Source organism: Delphinus delphis, chromosome 4 (assembly GCF_949987515.2).
Source record: "Delphinus delphis chromosome 4, mDelDel1.2, whole genome shotgun sequence".
Classification (NCBI taxonomy): Eukaryota; Metazoa; Chordata; class Mammalia; order Artiodactyla; family Delphinidae; genus Delphinus; species Delphinus delphis.
Genome location: NC_082686.1, coordinates 65,402,591 through 65,420,311, shown reverse-complemented (window position 1 = coordinate 65,420,311; position 17,721 = coordinate 65,402,591). Strand labels below are relative to the sequence as shown.

Below are 17,721 nucleotides of genomic sequence, written 5' to 3'. Positions count from 1 at the left end.
CTCCCCAGTGATGAATGCCCAGATTGCCTCCAGTTCCCTGCTACATAAATATGCTGTGACAATGATCCCCATAACATGTTCCCTTAAGGACTTGCTGGGAAGTTCTTTGGAATATAGATCCAGGAATAGAACTGCTGAGTCATAGGATATGCACCTATTCTTAAATTAACTGGACACTGCCTAACTGCCTTCCAAAATGGCAGGACCAGTCTCCATTCCCAAGGATTCCTGCATACTCATCAGTACTTGGCATTATCCAAGTACTAATCTAATTTCAGTCTAATGGGTGTAAAGTGATACCTCATTGTTGTTTTATTTTCCATTTTTATGATTAGTACTCTTGGAACAGCCCTTTTTGTGAGTGCTGACCTTGGATTTTCTCTTCTACATATTCTACATATTCTCCAGTGTTAAATAGGCAGAGAAACAAACAAAAAAATTTGCTTGAGTATTTTTGCTTCTATATATTGTCTGTTCATATCTCTTCTCCATTTTTCTATTGAGGTTGCTGTTCTCTTATTGTTACTAAGTTCCATAAGTATTCTAGACATTAATCCCATGTTGGATTTAGATATTTCAAATATCTTTTACCAGTTCGTCATCTATTTGTTAACTTTGTCTACAGTGTCTGTTAAAAGACACTGAGGCATATTAAAATTTTTAAGAGTTTAATTGAGGAAAAATTGATTCCAATCAGGAAGCACCAAACCAGAAGTGGTTAGGAAAGCTTCACCAACAGGAGCTCTGGGAGAGGCTTTTATAGAAAAAAGGTGGAAGAAAAGTAAGGAAATTGTTGACTGGCTACAGCTTAAAGCCTAGTTAGCTGCTTGTGATTGGTTGCCTTCAGCATTTTGATTTTTTAACCTTGAGGCATTTATAGGCTTAAATTTTGGTTTGCTTATGTAGGTCGCCATGGCATTAGCGCCACGTCAGTCTAATGTGGCGCTTATTTTGTTACAGATTTGTTACAGTCCTTATTTTGTTACAGATCCCCAACAGGTCGGTGACCCCTCAGTCCTTTGCCTGGAGTTGCAAACGCAAATCAAATGAACCCGGGTTTGGCATAGCAGAGCAGAAACTTTATTCATTGATCAAGGAATGGTGGAGAGCTTGTGCTCTAAATATACCTTCTCCCCCGGGGGAGAGGAGTAAAAGAATTTTAAGTGGTTAGGAGGCAGGGACATAATCAAGCCTCTAGGAAATGGGAGGAGATTTTCAGGGGCAACTGGGGCACGTGCAGTCTTCCACACTTCTTTGCACACTGCATGGATTGTGTCTAGCAAAGTGCAAGTTTCCCCCCTGGGTGGAGATTTTAGCATAGTAATGAAGCAAAGGTAACTTTTGGACACTGCCAGGTTTCACCTGCGCAGAAACATTTCTGTGGTGAAGTCAGAGCCGGTTCAGGTTGGTTGACCACTGCACGTTCCTGGAAGCACAGCTGTAAAACATCTTTGACAAATACCAGGTGCTTTGAAATAAGCAAAGAGATAAATCAAGGTAAGGATCCTTTAGCTCTTAGGGGCAGGTATGGGTAACAGTTTAAATAATTTAGCATGTCCTTTGTAAATCCTCAAACCTTTATTTTCATGTAATTAACTTCATCAGTTTTTTTACTTAAAATTTGTTCTTTTGAAATGTCGTCTAACCGGTTGTTCCGCACCCTTTGGTATAAAGATAATCTCCTCTAGTATCTTCTATTAATTTCTTAGTTTGTCCTTTCACATCTAGATGTGGAATTTAATTTTTTCCAGTTTATTTTCTTTTCCCCATTGATTTGTTGAACTGTGTTTATAGTATACTACATTTCCAAGCGATATCGATGTTGCCAGTTCAAGAAGCACTCTGAGTAACAAGATAAGTGAACAGCTGGTTGAAAGAATAGTGGTTAAGGGTGACTTCAGGAGAATGTAAGGGCAGGATGTTGTATTATTAAACATATCAATGCAGAATGAAGTAAAATTCATGCTAATTAGTAGTTTTTAGATGACGAAATGGGGATGGTCTTAGTATCTTCGAAAATACACACATAGAAGTTACTCCTACGTGGCACCAGTTCACAGACACACCTCAGGATTCCCTGAGCTAAATCTCTGAAATACAGAGACAAACCTCGGTTAGGTGATACTGAAAGTTTTATTACCCAAAATATCTATCCCTAGGCAGCTGTTTTACGAACGCCCGGAAGTCCTGCTTTAAAAAATAAGTTCATTCTTTCTCCAACAATTCTCTGCAGAAAAAAACCGCAATGGTTATGGGCATTATATTGCAAATAACGTAGGCACCAGTTTACTTATCTACTTAGGTAGATAGGTGTTAACTGAATTTGAGAAATGACGAGGAAAAAGCATTTTTCTAACTGGTATATTTGCCTTGTGACTGGACAATTCATACTGAAATCAAATCAGTTGGAGAGGGAGCTATGAATACCAACTAGCTGAGGATTTAAAGCGTGTGGGGTGAGGTATGAGTAGCAGAGGAATTTTTTTTTTCTTCAAAACTTGTGAATTGGATTGTTCAAACTTAAGGGGGGGTGGAGAGGACAATAAAAAGGCAGAGAATGTTGAGCGTAAAATACTGGGAACTAATCTGATATTCAAGAGGAACTGGCTTTCGCTAGTGGTTTCTCTTGTTTGGCTTGGACAAGTCATTTCACCTTCTCAGGCTTCGGTTTTCGACATTCGTGGTGGGTGTAGGGTTGAGATATCTCTGAGCAGCCTTACTACTTTCATCCTTTGTGGGTCCTCCCCAAGTCGATTTACAAACTCAGCACTTTCATCTCGCCTCTCTGCGCCTGCGCCGAAGAGGCGCTCTCGCGTTAATGGCTTTATTTTGCCTCTTCTGCGCACGCGCCTTTTTTTCCCTTTTAATCCCTTCTCCTTCCCCTCACCCCCAATTGTCAGAGGGAGGTAGGACTTCCTGTTCTTTTCACAGCGACTGCCGGAAGTGATTGCGGGCTAATCGGCGGCGTTTGCGGAGGCTGAAGAGTTTAGGGCGTCTGTACTAGTTGCTGCTTTTGGCGCGAAAAATGCCGGGTCTGGCGGCCGCAAGCCCTGCCCCATCTGAGTCGCAGGAGAAGAAGCCTCTGAAGCCCTGTTGCGCCTGCCCGGAGACCAAGAAGGCGCGCGATGCGTGGTCAGTGCGCAGTCAGGGAGGGGGCGGCCGGCAGGCTTCGCGCGCTGCGTTCGGGCGCCTCTGCGCCGCGTGGAGCTGGTCGTGGCCCTCGCTTTGTCGTGCGGCGCTCTTGAGGGTTGTAGAGCCCTGTAGGGTTCGCAGTCAGCTGTCTGCAGACTGATCCTATAGCTCAGGCTGGGGAAACATGAGAGGATTGGAGAGAGAGCGGATTGACCTGGGCTCGCTTCGTCCGTTCATTCTTTACTGCAAAGGGTTTCTCAGCATCTGTTATAGGTCAAGCACTGCCTTAGGTCCGAAGACGTAGAAACGGGTAAAGATGCTGCTTGATTTAAAGGAGCTTAAAGTTAATGGAGCATTAAAGTTAATGATTGCTGTACCAGGTTTGGCAGTATCAAAGAGTAAGTTTTCTGGTAATTTCTCCCAAAATTTAGACATAGTAGGACACAGGACAGGGTACGTTTCTTAACAGTAGGGAAGATCCCCTTAACCCCACCCCTTTTAGATGATTTAAAAATCAACCAGGCTATGACATAGATGACATTATAGTGTTGAGAATAGTACATCTACAGTACCATTAACCCGCAAAAGGTTTTGTTTGTTCTTATTGTATACAGCTATTGTATACAGCAAGGGCCCCCAACCGGGCTGCACAGCGAGGCATGAGCTACGGGCCATGAGCTACAGGCCATGAGCTGCGAGTGAAGCTTCATCTGCCGCTCCCCAGCTCCCCATTGCTCTCATTACAGCCTGAATCATTCCCCTATCACTCACATTACAGCTTGAACTAACACCTATCTCCCCCCGCCCCAACCCTGTGGAAAAACTGTCTTCCACAAAACTGGTCCCTGGTGCCAAAAATGTTGGGGACCGCTGGTATACAGCCTCTATTGTGGAACAAATCTCAGAAGAAATCTTCAGATAACGTGAATGTACACCTCTCCCTCCAGCCCCTTTTTGTCCTCACATAGAAAGTAAAGAGATCATAAGTGGCATAGAGGGGGAATAAAGTTGTAGTAGCTCAGTGCTTTCTATTAATACTCAGTACTTTGCAAATAATACTGTGAAGGGAGAATTGAAAGACTACTATGATCGGTAACAATACTTACACACTTTAAGTACTTATTGAACTTTCAGATATTATTTTATCATGATTAAGAGTCTGGGATCCAGTGTCAGGGTTTGAATTCTGGTCCACCAAACCAGCTTTGTGACCTTGAGCAAATTTTTTAACATATCTGCCTCATATCTGTAAAATGGGCCTAATAAAAGTATCTGCCTCCAGGATTACTGTGCTATAAGCCACATCAAGTGCCTAGCACAGTATTTACAGCATTCAGTAAACGATCAGGGAGGGCTAGCTATTAGTTTCACAAGGAGCTTGCTATCCCAAGCAGACAGCCCTTAAAGTTATTGAAGGATATGTAGGATTTAGAAGGAAGGAGAACCTACCTTTCTTTAAATTACTTCTGCATCAGTTATCTCTGACCACTATGGCTTCTCCCAAAATATCTAGAGTCAGGAGTCAATTTTTTTTTGTAGTTGAATTTGGCTTAACTTGATTCTGTGCTAAAATTACATTTTCAGGCCCTTAGAAATAAAGCTGTGTGGTCCTAGTCTTTCCTTTGTGAATTTTATAAGTAAAAAGTTCTTTGATCATCATGAGTGGGGCTCATCAGGCTGCTCTTGGCAGCCAAATGTTTTTTGCTCTTTGTGTTGGGTGTCTTGTGGTTAGAAGTAGATTTACTTAGGTGTATTTGAATGTAGAGCAGAATCAAAATTTAATTCCTCTGCGATAGGCAAAAAATAAAGCTCTTCTTTCTGTCCATTTAACATTAACTTTTTATTCAGTTTATTTCATTATAGAGCGGTATTATTCCTTGGATATTGTCTAGAGGCAATATTTAATATGCATAATTATTTCTTCTAATCAGATTCCTCCGTGCCCCCCCCAAAACTAGTTATCTGTGGGACATTTTCATGGGCAAGGAGGTATCACAGGAGCCAATAAAACAAAGCCATTTGGTATAATAGCATTTTTTAAAACTCCAGTTGTATTCAGTGAGATCCGTGTTTGGCCTCACTCCCCATCACTGTCTTGCATGCTTTTTTACCACTAATGTGCTTAGTGCCTACTTTGTTAGATAACAAGTACATTTTGTTTTATAGCATCATTGAGAAAGGAGAAGAGAACTGTGGACCCCTAATTGAGGCCCACAAGGAATGCATGAGAGCCCTGGGATTTAAGATATGAAATGGTGAGCATGCTACTCTCTTATTGGGAAGGTAATACATAGGCTGACTGCTTCAAATTTGTGTATTGCTTTACAGATTTAGTGATCATTGGGCAGCATTCTGTCTGAAAGGTAGTTCACCTGGTTAACCTAACATGCCTAAGTATCACTGGAAAGATAACGTCTCAGTTTCTAGTGTACGGAATAAATGATGCTAATAAATTAAGAGGGGTGGGACTTCCCTGGCTGTCTGGTGGTTAAGATTCCACGCTTCCACTGCAGGGGACCTGGATTTGATCTCTGGTTGGTAGGGATCCTGCATGATGCATGGTGCAGACGGAAAAAAAAAAAAAATTAGAGGTGTTTGGTGGATTTGGGAAGGGGAGAATTAAGCTTTCAAGAAAGGGCTTGGCAAAGCCTTTAGAGTTATGTTAGAGACAGAGGAATCACGACTTAGGAAGTTCAAAATATTCAGTTGTCTGACTTAAAAGGGAAATGTTCTCTACTTTTTGTTTCTAATCTTGTGAGTTTTTAGGAAGTGTTTTTAAATACGGAGTAGGCAGCACATGGAAGCATTGCTTTCTGCAAAACAGAAATGGAATTGTTGCAGTTTCTTTTGTACCATGCTTTATTCTAATAAAACTAAAACCTCAGACCATTGTTTGAAGAACTTTGAATTCAAATTTTAATGCTGAAAGGGACCTTAAGTGATGTGTATACAATACCACAAATAAATTATCTCCTTTTGTTTGGAACCTCTTCCTTCAGATAGCAACTTGACTTATTCCCTCATTTCAGATCTCTTTTCAGATGTTTTCTCCCTCACTTCAGATCTCTTTTCAGATCTGTTTTCAAGCCTCCTAATTGGAGAGGCTTTCCCTCAACATTCCATCTAAAATAGCATCCGTTCCCCATCTATCCCCACTCTATCCTGGCACTGTCCAGTAGAACTTTCTGTGATAATGAAACGTTCTGTGCCTGCACTCTACAATATGGTAGCCACTAGCCATATGTGGCTGTGGAGCCCTTGAAATGTGGCTAGTAAAGCTGAGGAACTAAATTTTTTGTATGTTTGTTTTTTTATTTTAATAGCCACATATGGCTAGTGGCTAGGCTACACCATTGCCTGCATATTTTGTATTTATTTATCATCCGAATTGCTTTACTTCAATTAGAATGTAAGTTCTGAGACAGAAGGTTTCTGTTTACTCACTGGCATACCTCCAGGACCAGTAACAGTGCCTGGCACATAGTAGGTGCTCAATAGAGGAGTGTTAAATCAATAAATGAGGAAACTAAGGCCTATAGATATGAAGTGACTTCTTCTTTTTTTTTTTTTTTTTTTGCGGTACGTGGGCCTCTCACTGTTGTGGCCTCTCCCGTTGCAGAGCACAAGCTCTGGACGCGCAGGCTCAGTGGCCATGGCTCACGGGCCCAGCCGCTCCGCGGCATGTGGGACCTTCCCGGACCGGGGCACGAACCCGTGTCCCCTGCATCGGCAGGCAGACTCTCAACCACTGCGCCACCAGGGAAGCTCTGAAGTGACTTCTTATAGGCAGGGTCAGAACTGGAACGTCTGTCTCCAGAGGCTCCCTCTGCTTGGTGCTATTACTCCCCTGTAAGATCCACACCACACCACCACTTATAATAATAGCTGAGAGATAATGCGAAAGCTACATACCAATGTAGGAGTAATAGAGAGCCTGGCTTCTTTCCCTTTCACCTCTTTCCTGCCTCTTTGGAATTTTACATGTGGCCAGTCTTCCTCACTGAGCTGTGAAAAAGGAGGGATAAGGAACCTGTCCCCAGCTGATAAGAAGTATCACTGTGTAGTGGAAAACAGTCTAGGCTGGAAGTCCTGAGGCTTAACTTTGCTTCTCCTGTTCTCTAGCTTAGCATGTGTTTCACTTTAGCTACATCTATATTCATCAAGACATTAATCCTGTCTGGATTTCACTTTTTTCATTTATAAAAAGAGAACCATAATATATTTTGTGATTTTACACATGGTATGATATCTGTGTATACAAGATATACTTAAGTGCCTTTAAGATTAGATGGTTATTTAAAGAAATCCCATGGTGAATCATTTTGTAAAATAAGTAAATATGGTTGTGGGGAGCTGTTCTTAAAAAGTTTATTGATTATTTCAAAGACATGAAATCTCAACATTTGTACATGATTTCCTTGTTCCTAATCTAACTTTCTTCCTAGTCAGTTTTGTTAGCTGTTGCTTAGGGTTAAGCCTGCCTTGACAAAAAGGGTGATTTTTAAAAATGCTAATTTTTAGGAGCATCAGAAGTCTCTTGGACTTCATGTGGACCTCACAGGTGATACAATTATTGCTATAACTAGCATATATTCACGAGGACCAGAAGATATCATGGTTTTCTATGTTATTGGGACAGAGAGTAAGAGTGATTCCTGTGTACTTCATTTGTGTATAAAAGAAAATGCAAGAGCTTTGGACTTAGAAGACCTGATGTTTAACTGATTGTACGATCTTGGGCAAGTCCTTAACTTTCTGAACCTTAGTTTTCTCATGTGTAAAGGAGAGAGAACAGTACCTGACCAAACTACTTCATTAGAGTCATTATGATGATTAAATGATATATGTGTGAATAGGCTTTGTAAACTGTCAAAGAGAAACCAGAACAGAAGCCATATCTTGGGAGTCATGGATAGCAGACATTCTACTGAGGTCTGTTTAATATATGTCCTGATTATTTTTGAATCCTGGTTACAAAAAGAAGAATCTGAATCCACATAGGGCCTTTCCAAGAATTGAATAATCATTTTAAAATTTTCAGCATAATACTACTTTTGGAGGAAGAACATGTGGTTGGATCTACATTGGTCCCAGGTGTCCTATTTCCCTGGCCCCCATGGGGAAATGGAAGGACAGTGAAGTCAAAAAAAGACTCTCAAGTTAAGAGTGGATAGGTGGTGGCATTCAAACTAGAATCTAGGTCTTTTTTACTCTCCAAATCTCAAGCACTTTATACTTCACTCCTTGCACTTAATGAGATTTTATTCCAACATATTCATTTTTAGGATTACACATAGTCTTGAACTTCAATCCTAAAACTTTATTTTGAATGCTAATTACAAAGACCTGTTGTTGAAATGCATAGGTGTATATAACTCAGAAACCAGGTCAGTGACTGTAGGGTAAAATCCAGTGCTACTGTCTGCACTGTTATAAGATAAACTTAACTAAATTGGTATCTCTTAGACTATTAGACCACATTTTTCCGAGGATAGCTTCAAAGGAAAAATATTTTGCAATCTTAGATCTTCCCAGTAATGATCATGAAACTTCCTTAATTCAAAAACCTTTGTAGATTTTAATGTTATTTTCTAAATAAGATAGATCTTAATTGTACCTTGAATCCAGTAAATTGGACTTAGTATGAAAGCAAGTGTACCTTTATAATCACCCGAGGAATGTTTTCCAAAATTCACAAGCCTGAGCCCTGAACTGTACCGGTTGACTCAGAAGCTCCTAGATAACTTTCAAGTGTCCCCCTCTTTAGAACCACTGGCTTAAGCTGAAGATGTAGTAGGGATGGTATAAATAAATATAAATTGTCTAAAGATTTAATAGCAGCAAAGGCAGAGACTTGAAAATTACTCGTAAGGAATAACAAGGTGTGATGGTGGTGATTCTAGTCACTTCTATCTTTTGACTGCTTCTTTTACTGAAAGAGAAACTAGAGGAACCTAAAACCTGCTTAGAAATGTAAAGAGGAAATGGCTGCTGGTATCTTTCTGCCTTTAGGAGCCAGGAGGAACCTAGAGAATCCAGCTCGGGGGCTAAAATCATTGAAAGAAATTAAAGGACCGGCACTGAGTGGTGGTGATACTCAGTATTTATTAAGCTTAACAGAACTTAATAGTTCACACACACAAAACGCACAGAGAGACAACTGATGATGTATGAAAATATGATCCTGAGAGTCAAGAAAAAGGGTCATTTCTGCTATTTGAACATTTATTCATTCAATAGATATCTATTGTTTAAAACTCTAGAAAATGCCAAGATGAGAAGACACAGGGTCTCTTCTGTCAAGGACTTTGTACCCAGAGGCTTTCAGTGGGTAGCCCCTCCTGATGTATAGTAGCCGGTAACAAAAGCGGTAGCAATGCTATATAGACTGCTATCTCTTGAAATGTTGAGTGGCTTCATTTTTGCTTATCTTTAAGTGTATTCTTCCTTTGAGCCTTAGAAAAGAGAGAGTTTATATATTTATATTGTTGTTAAGGCTTATCTTCTTTTCTAAACCAAATGCAGGGAATAGCTAGGTGAGGGAAGCGCTTGAATTAGACTTGAAGAGTTGGCTAGCCCAAATTACTCAGTTACCTTTATAGCATTGTTCCTGTCTTCTGGGATGGGGGATGGGGGTGGGGGTGGCGTGGCTGCCAGCTGTCTGGAGAGAAGCCTGGTACACCAGCAACCCCATCCTCTGCTGCTCTCCCTTTTTGATCTTTCCAAATTCATTTCAGAAGTGTTACCCTTACTTTGCCCTTGGGATTGAGTAACTTTCCACAGGAGATGCTTGTGTACAGAGCTGACCTTCTGCCTTCCACTTCATGGATCTTTGCCAAACACTTGAGTTAGAACGGAGGAGGCTACAGGTCTCTTCTCTTTAGTATCTGCAAAAGTAAACTCCCTTAGTCTTTTGTGGAAGATGTTTTTGAGAAAATAAATAAATGTATAGTTTTTACTTCAACAAAGCCTTTAAAGGTTAAACCTTGTAATGGATTGAACAGTTTCCGTGATGTTTTTATTTAAACAGAACTAGAATTTTAAAATGTGGATCTTTTATTTCATGACTGGTTTAGAATAATTGTGGCAGTTAGTTAATAGTCCTCAGCTGAGGCATTCATTTCTAGCATCTTAATTCCCTGACTTCATAGGTCTGACATGATGCTTGAAACCTGACTTTCTAAAATACATCTTTTTCTGCAGGTGGTCTGCTCTGGGAATTAATAATTCCTGAAAAATGAAGAAGATTTAATAACTTTGGGAGCTCTTTGATGAACATTGATAAATTTAAAAGTATTTATAACTTATTAAAAAAAAAGAGAATATCCCTGGTCAAAAGTCTTCAGGTGTGTTTCTTTTTGTGTTCCTCACATGGCGTTTATGTATTTATTTTTCTTAAAGAATACCTGTGGCCATAATTCAAAAAGAGTTATGTACCACAATGTTCATTGCAGTTCTATTTACAATAGCCAGGACATGGAAGCAGCCTAAGTGTCCACCGACAGATGAATGGATAAAGAAGATGTGGCACATATATACAATGGAATATTACTCAGCCATAAAAAGAAACTAAATTGAGTTATTTGTAGTGAGGTAGATGGACCTAGAGACTGTCATACAGAATGAAGTAAGTCAGAAAGAGAAAAATAAATACCGTATGCTAACATATATGGAATCTTAAAAAAAAAAAGTTTATGAAGAACCTAGGGACAGGATGGGAATAAAGATGTAGATGTAGAGAATGGACTTGGGGACACGGGGAGGGGGAAGGGTAAGCTGGGACAAAGTGAGAGTGGCGTGGACTTATATATACTACCAAAATAGATAGCTAGTGGGAAGCAGCCGCATAGCACAGGGAGATCAGCTTGGTGCTTTGTGACCACCTAGAGGGGTGGGATAGGGTGGGAGGGAGACGCAAGAGCGAGGAGATATGGGGATATATGTATATGTATAGCTGATTCACTTTGTTATAAAGCAGAAACTAACACACCATGGTAAAGCAATTATACTCCAATAAAGACATTAAAAAAAAAAATACCTGTGGGTTCCTCATCTGTGGATTCAACCAACCTTAGATCAAAAATATTGGGGGGTGGGGGTGGGTGAATTCCAGTAAGACTTGAGTTTGCTGCTTTTTCAACTATTTACATAGTGTTTACAGCTGTTTACATTGTATTTACAAGTATTTGCATAACATTTACATTTTATGTATTGTAAGTGATCAGGAGATGATTTAAAGTATATAGGAGGATATGCTTAAGTTATATAGAAAAACACCACCATTTTATCAATATATAAGGGACTTGAGCAAATGCAGATTTCAGTATCCACAGGGGTCCTGGAACCAATCGCCCAGGATCCTGAGGGATGACTGTGGTATAAACAAATCTTGTAATACAAGCCCTGTGGTCCTATTAGCTGCTTATGAGCTAATGAGACAATTGGTCATATTCTGTCCAAGTAAATGGAGTTTTAGATCTCAACAATAAAAGACACTGAGAAGCATAAATAAGTGAATATGTAGGGTTCATGTATCACGATTGGAAAATTGCCTCTTACAAAAGAGCTGAACTAAAATGTTCCCTAAGATTCCTTCCTAGTTAATTAAGAGCATGGCTTCAAAGTGACAGACTTAAGTTCAACAGCTGGCTATGTGACCTCAAGCAAGTCAACTGTTTGTGTCTGTTTTTCTCATCTGAAAGAAAACAGAGCAGCAATACCTAAGTTACAAGATTGTGCTTACACATTGAAATGGTGTACATAAAGCATTTGGCACAGTAACATTCAGTGTTACTAACATTCTCTAATTCTTTGTATTTGTATTTTTCACTTTAATATTTGTTTGGATGTAGAGTTTTTATTTTATTGATAGTAAGCACTTTATAGTTTTCAGAGCATTCTTTTAGGGTGAAGAATAGAATCTTGGACTCCTAAGGCAGATGATGTGAACCAACTTCCCACCCAATACAGATCCTTGGCAGATGGCTATCCAGATTCTGCTTGAATATGTCCTGGGACTACAAAAGGAAAAAAAAAAAATCCCTAACCGTATCATCTCCCAATGTTAATTTTTGCTGTTCCAAACTTTTCTTATACATTTTTCTAAAACACAAAATTAGATCATTTTTCTATACTACATATTTTTAATGCAATCACAATATTAATTACCTTCTCCCCTTAATATATTTTACCACCTGTGAGTTCAGTTCTACAATATGAGTTGTAGTAGCTATGTATAAATCTACTGTATGGCTTACCAATTCCCTATCTACATACATTCAACAATCAAATGTTTTATAGAATGCCTGCTGTGTGTCAGATACCCTTCTAGGAATTGGGTCTCAGAATTGAACAGGATACATAACAGATACCTAAATTATTTCTGATTTTAAAATACATTGTTTTGCTGGCTGGTTTTATGGAAACATGTAAGGAAGAAAGAAAGAAGTCACCTGAAATCCCACCAGTCTACAATAGGGCCACTTTTTGGTGACCTTCTTGCCATTTATCTCTTTCTGCATGTATGTTCACTTTTTATTTTTATTTTTTTGCTACTCCATTATAATACGGCGATGGAAGTTTCCATAGGAAAGTCTTTACAAGTATCTTTACTAATCATTTAACTAAGGATGGGCCAGAGTTTTCAAAGCTTTGAATGAGTACTGCCTGACTGATCTCTAGAAAGGGGGTGCCCATTTATAATACCTTAGTACCTGTGGGTGCCTGTTTCCCTAAGCTCTTAGCAAGGTTAATTTTTTTCAGCCTTTGCCAGTTTGATACGCTCACCTGATTTGTAAAGAATTAACACACCCTTCTTGACATCTGCCATAGTTAAAAGTACATCTCACAAGACCCTCTGCCTACCATTCCCTAGTGCTTAAGCCTTCCCAGAAATCATGTGCAGCATTTTGATACTATCAGTAATAGATGTCACCACAATAATTTGAAAAATGAAGAACTTAGCTTCCAAATAGGTGATCACCACATTCTGACCACCACATACCTCTTTGCTAAGCCCCTGCTATTCACAATACATCCCAAAATCTCAATACAGATACATTCACACTATCCTCTATAATTAGTTCCCTTCGTCTAACGTGAAACATTTGCCTTGAAGGTTGATAAGAACAGGACCATGTCCCTAAGCAAGGTCTCCATTAGGTTAACTATACCTTCTGCAGGTCTGATGTGAGGGTGATGGAGAAACTATAATCCCCATTTTACAGGTGAGTACAGGCACTCAGGTTAAGGAAGTTGCTCTGGTTAAATATCTGGTGACCTGGGATGTGAGTCTTGGTCATTAGAGTTCAAGCCCAAAAGCCCAGTGTTCTTTCCTGTACCAGGTGTCTAATATAAACATCATATATTCATAGTTGTAAATTCATTTATTCACTCAGTACATATTTAGTGAAGGCTTATTATGTGCAAAGAACTGCCCTAAGTGTTGAGTATTTATGTGTGAATCAGACATAGCCCCTGTCCTCAAGAATAGAGGCTGCTTGACTCAACATTTACTGAGGACATACTAAATGCCAACTATGTGCTAAGTAGTGAACAAAGATTAGTAAGACATGGCCTGCTCTCAAAGAGCTTATATTCTGGTGGATATATGTATATAAGCTAAAAAATATAAAGTTGAATATTCAGTGCTATGATAAATATTTGCCTTAAAAGAGTGCATGTGTGACTATACCCAGTGTTTCTTTCTTTAGCTATTATAAACTGCTAGATGGTAGTTCTATCTGTGTTAATTATGGTGCTTTCGACAGCTAAGTAATACAAAATCCTCATCAAGGGAAACACATAACTGGCAGTCCAGGGTTAGGGCAAGCTCTAGATGCAGTGATATCAAGGCTCTGTGGTGCCATCCAAGACTCAAGTTATTTTCATCTCAGAGCTCTCTCCTAGGACTAATGAAGCTAATAATGTACTTTCTTGTTCAAGTGCAGCAGAGGAAAGAGAAATCATTCCTAAGGCATGAAGTCCCCACACCCACCCCCCTTTTTTTTGGTCTGATTGAACCAAATTAGGTTATGTGTATTTTTATGGACCAATAATAATTGTCAACAGAATGCCCTTTGCTGACTGGCTTAAACAGGATTTCCTCCTTGGATCCATGGGTAGGTGAGATATCAGAACAAAACTGGAATTCTGTTACAAGGAGGAAGTGGTAAATGGTAAATGGGTATTGAGTAGACAACCAACTTTGCACTAAATCATCGTGTTCACTTAACAACCAAGTCATCCTGAATGGTCAAATTGAGTTTAGAGGAGCAATTCCTATCAGTTTACTCAGACTTTTGAGAGAAAATTATTGGTAGCACATAACAAGTCATATGACGTTCAGTTTTCATAGAATAAAACAATCAGCAGATGTTCGGAGAACTGTTGGTTGAAGAGTAGTCCTTACGGAGATCCTTAGGGAGATGGGAATCTGAATGCCTTCAGCTGTGAGTACCAGAATACCGAACTACAGAGACTTAAGCAATAAATGTAATTTATCTCCTGTCATAAAGTCTGAAGGTTGAAAGTTTCAGATTTGAGACAATGGCTCAGTGATACTTTGAAGAACCAAGGCTTGTTCTATTTTTCTCCTCTTTAACCTTCTCATCCTTAGGCCTATCCTATCTCATGGGTACAGTGGCTTCAAACATTACATCATCATACAACTGTATTCAAGCCAGGATGAAAGGTAGTAGGCTTCCTTACTGTCTCTATCAGGGAGTATACTTTTCCCCAGATACTCCCACACCCGTGTCCTCTTATGTCTCATTGGTCACATGTCCACTCTTAAACTAGTTGCCATTGTGGGGAATGGGATATCGTGCTTAGATTTGACCAGTCTTTTTTTTTTTTAACTTGGAAGTCTTTTTGATACCAGTTCTTATTGTTTTTTTAAAAAATATTTATTTATTTATTTGGTTGTACCGGGTCTTAGTTGCAGCAGGTGGGCTCCTTAGTTATGGCATGGGAACTCTTAGTTGCAGCATGCATGTGGGATCTATTTCGCTGACCAGGAATCAAATGCGGGCCCCCCGCATTGGGAGCTCAGCGTCTTATCCATTGCGCCACCAGGGAAGTCCCTTTACCAGTCTTATTTCAGGCCCTGGCAACTGGGAGAGAAGCCCACCCTCCTTTACATATCGCCCAAGCAAAATCAGAGTTCCATAAACTGGGGGAAAAAGGGGAAATGGATAAGGAACCAGTAGTGTCTGCCCAATATCAACTCAGCAGTATGTGTCCAATGCCTAGAATCATGCCTGTGTTCGATTTTAATAACTATATTAGGAAAGCATTAAAAGCATCAAGCCCAATGTTTCTCAAACTACCTGTGGTGAAACTACATGTAGTTCCTCAAACTACAAGTAGTAAACTACTACTACTTTAATTTTTTCCAATTCACAGACTAATACGTTTCCTGTCAAACTGTATAAAGATGTCTTAAGTCCTCTGTTTCTGTCCATATCTCATCATGGACCAGTAACAGCTCTCGGACCAGCCATGGTCTGTGACCACTCTTGGAGAGATGGTGTACCCGGCTGACTTCATAATCTGGCCCTGGCCTGCCTCTCCTGCCTCGTGTCCTGCTGCTCCCTTTGATTTACTGATAACAAACTGTTCTCTGTTACCAGAATATGCCATGTATTTTCGTTTTACTTCTGGACTTTACTTCACATTCTGTTCTCCCTTCCCGGAATGCCCTCCCCTAGCTGGGGAACACCTACTTGGCTTTTTAAACCAGCTTAAATGTCATCCTCCCTTGTGATGTTTTTCCTGTATTCTTTGCTCCCCTATCAGTGCTTCCTTTGAACCCCTTCCTATCTCATGGTTGTGATAGCTTCAAGCATTATATCATCACACAACTGTATTCAAGCCAGGATGAAAGGTAGCAGGCCTCCTTACTGTCTCCACCAGGGAGTATACTTCTTCCAGAAACTCCCTGACACGTCCTCTTATGTCTCATTGGTCACATGCCCAATAAGTGTATTTTTTGGGTTGTAGTTCTTTCTGGGTCAGTCTCCCTCACTCATTGTCTTCCTCATCTTCTATCCCCAGTTCCTGGCACACATACTTTGTCCTAAGTAAATGTTTATTCAATAGAATTGACTCAACAAATGATGTGACTTCTGTGTCTTTCCTTTTATTCTCCCCAAATATTTTCTACCGTGCTTCTGCCTGCATATTTGTGTCTTTCCTTATAAGAACACACCATTTTGACACACAATTTTTCTTTCTTCTTCTATCAAACCTGGTTTAAAAACAAAGATACAGCTTTTCACTGTATTCCTGTCATAGGTCCCACCCCACAGGTATCACTGTCACTGTCACTACAGGCAGCATGTGGTGTTTATGCCACCCCAGCGGCATACACAAATCCCTGGTAGCAATGAATGAGCCTGCATATTAACTCCCCAAAGTACCTGGCAAGGTGGTACAGCACAGAGAACCTACAATTTAGAGTCACAATGACCTAGGCTTTAGCCCCTATTCACATACTATCTCTGTCACCTTGGGGATGTTCCTTAACCTCTCAGAGCTTGTTTCTTCCATTAATAATAAAGTATCATAGGGAGACATGAGGAAACAATAACTGCTTGACAAATGTTAGTACCTTCTGCTCAGATGAGCACATTTGTGGATTGACAAAAAAGACAGGGTGAGAGCCAGCAGTCAGCTGGTCCGCCTGGCTCTTTAAGGGATCAGGACCAGCCCATTGGTCAGGCTTGCTGAGAAAGATGACCTGTTTTGAAATTCTATCTTGGGCAGAGCCTTGGTTGTTTCTCTGTTCCTGTGCTTCTCATTTCCTTGCTCACAGCTGGCAGAGACAGCCACTCTGACAGCTCAGGGGGCGCATGACTAAGGTGGAGGGATGAGCAGCTGCTGCTTGCTAAAGGGGGTGGCTTGGCCAGGAGGCAGGCAGGTGACCGAAAAGCAGCATATGGAAATTCCCAAACTCCACTGCTGAAATGACATCAAGGACCCAAATGGTTGCTGTGGGAAAGGCTGGGGGCGAAGGCAGCGGGGAGGGGCATGGGGCCTTCTCCAGGAGCTCTCTAGCTCTTTTCCTTTGCCACTGATTTTCCCCCTCAACGTTAGAAAAAAGGGAATAAGATGCACATTTGTTGGTTAGGTGATTGTAATTAAAGAAGAAAAAACCCAGCTTCTTTCAACACGCCGTACATTTTCACACCTCCATGCCTATGCTTCTTCTGCTGTTCTCACCACTAGAAATCCTCTTCTCCCTCTACCTGGCTAATTCAACCTCTGCACCCCAAATTCCTTGTTAGCACCTGTGTCTTCCTTCTTCAATGCCACCTTCCTTCCAGGCTGCCACGTCTCCTAAACTCAACTCAGTTACTATGCTTCCCACACTGAACTGAGGTTGTTTTTTGAGGTATCTCTCCCTTGATAGAGTGAAAGCTCTTGGGAATCTTTGATTCTCTAAGTGCTTGGCTCATAGCAGGCACTCAATGTGTGTTGAGTTGAAAACTTCTACTCCTCTGCATATTTGACAATTCCTAATCTCTCGCTAATTTTACTTAGGTTACTAGCAGTATAATAAAGGTCCCTATGGATCGAGCACTTGAA

General features: G+C 40.4%; 1 protein-coding gene across 2 annotated transcripts; it reads left to right on the top strand.

The window, feature by feature from the left end:
• The first annotated feature begins 1,263 nt into the window (after positions 1-1,263).
• Positions 1,264-11,014, top strand: COX17 (cytochrome c oxidase copper chaperone COX17). Of its 2 annotated transcripts, XM_060010714.1 has the most exons (4): positions 1,264-1,497; positions 2,932-3,132; positions 5,299-5,387; positions 10,336-11,014. In XM_060010714.1, the coding sequence occupies exons 2-3, from the start codon at positions 3,026-3,028 to the stop codon at positions 5,381-5,383; spliced, it is 192 nt and encodes a 63-aa protein (XP_059866697.1). In that variant the 5' UTR covers positions 1,264-1,497; positions 2,932-3,025; the 3' UTR covers positions 5,384-5,387; positions 10,336-11,014. The 2 variants fall into 2 exon arrangements, with proteins under 2 accessions (XP_059866697.1, XP_059866696.1); XM_060010713.1 differs by lacking the exon at positions 1,264-1,497 and having other exon boundaries at positions 2,891-3,132.
• Positions 11,015-17,721: the final 6,707 nt, after the last annotated feature.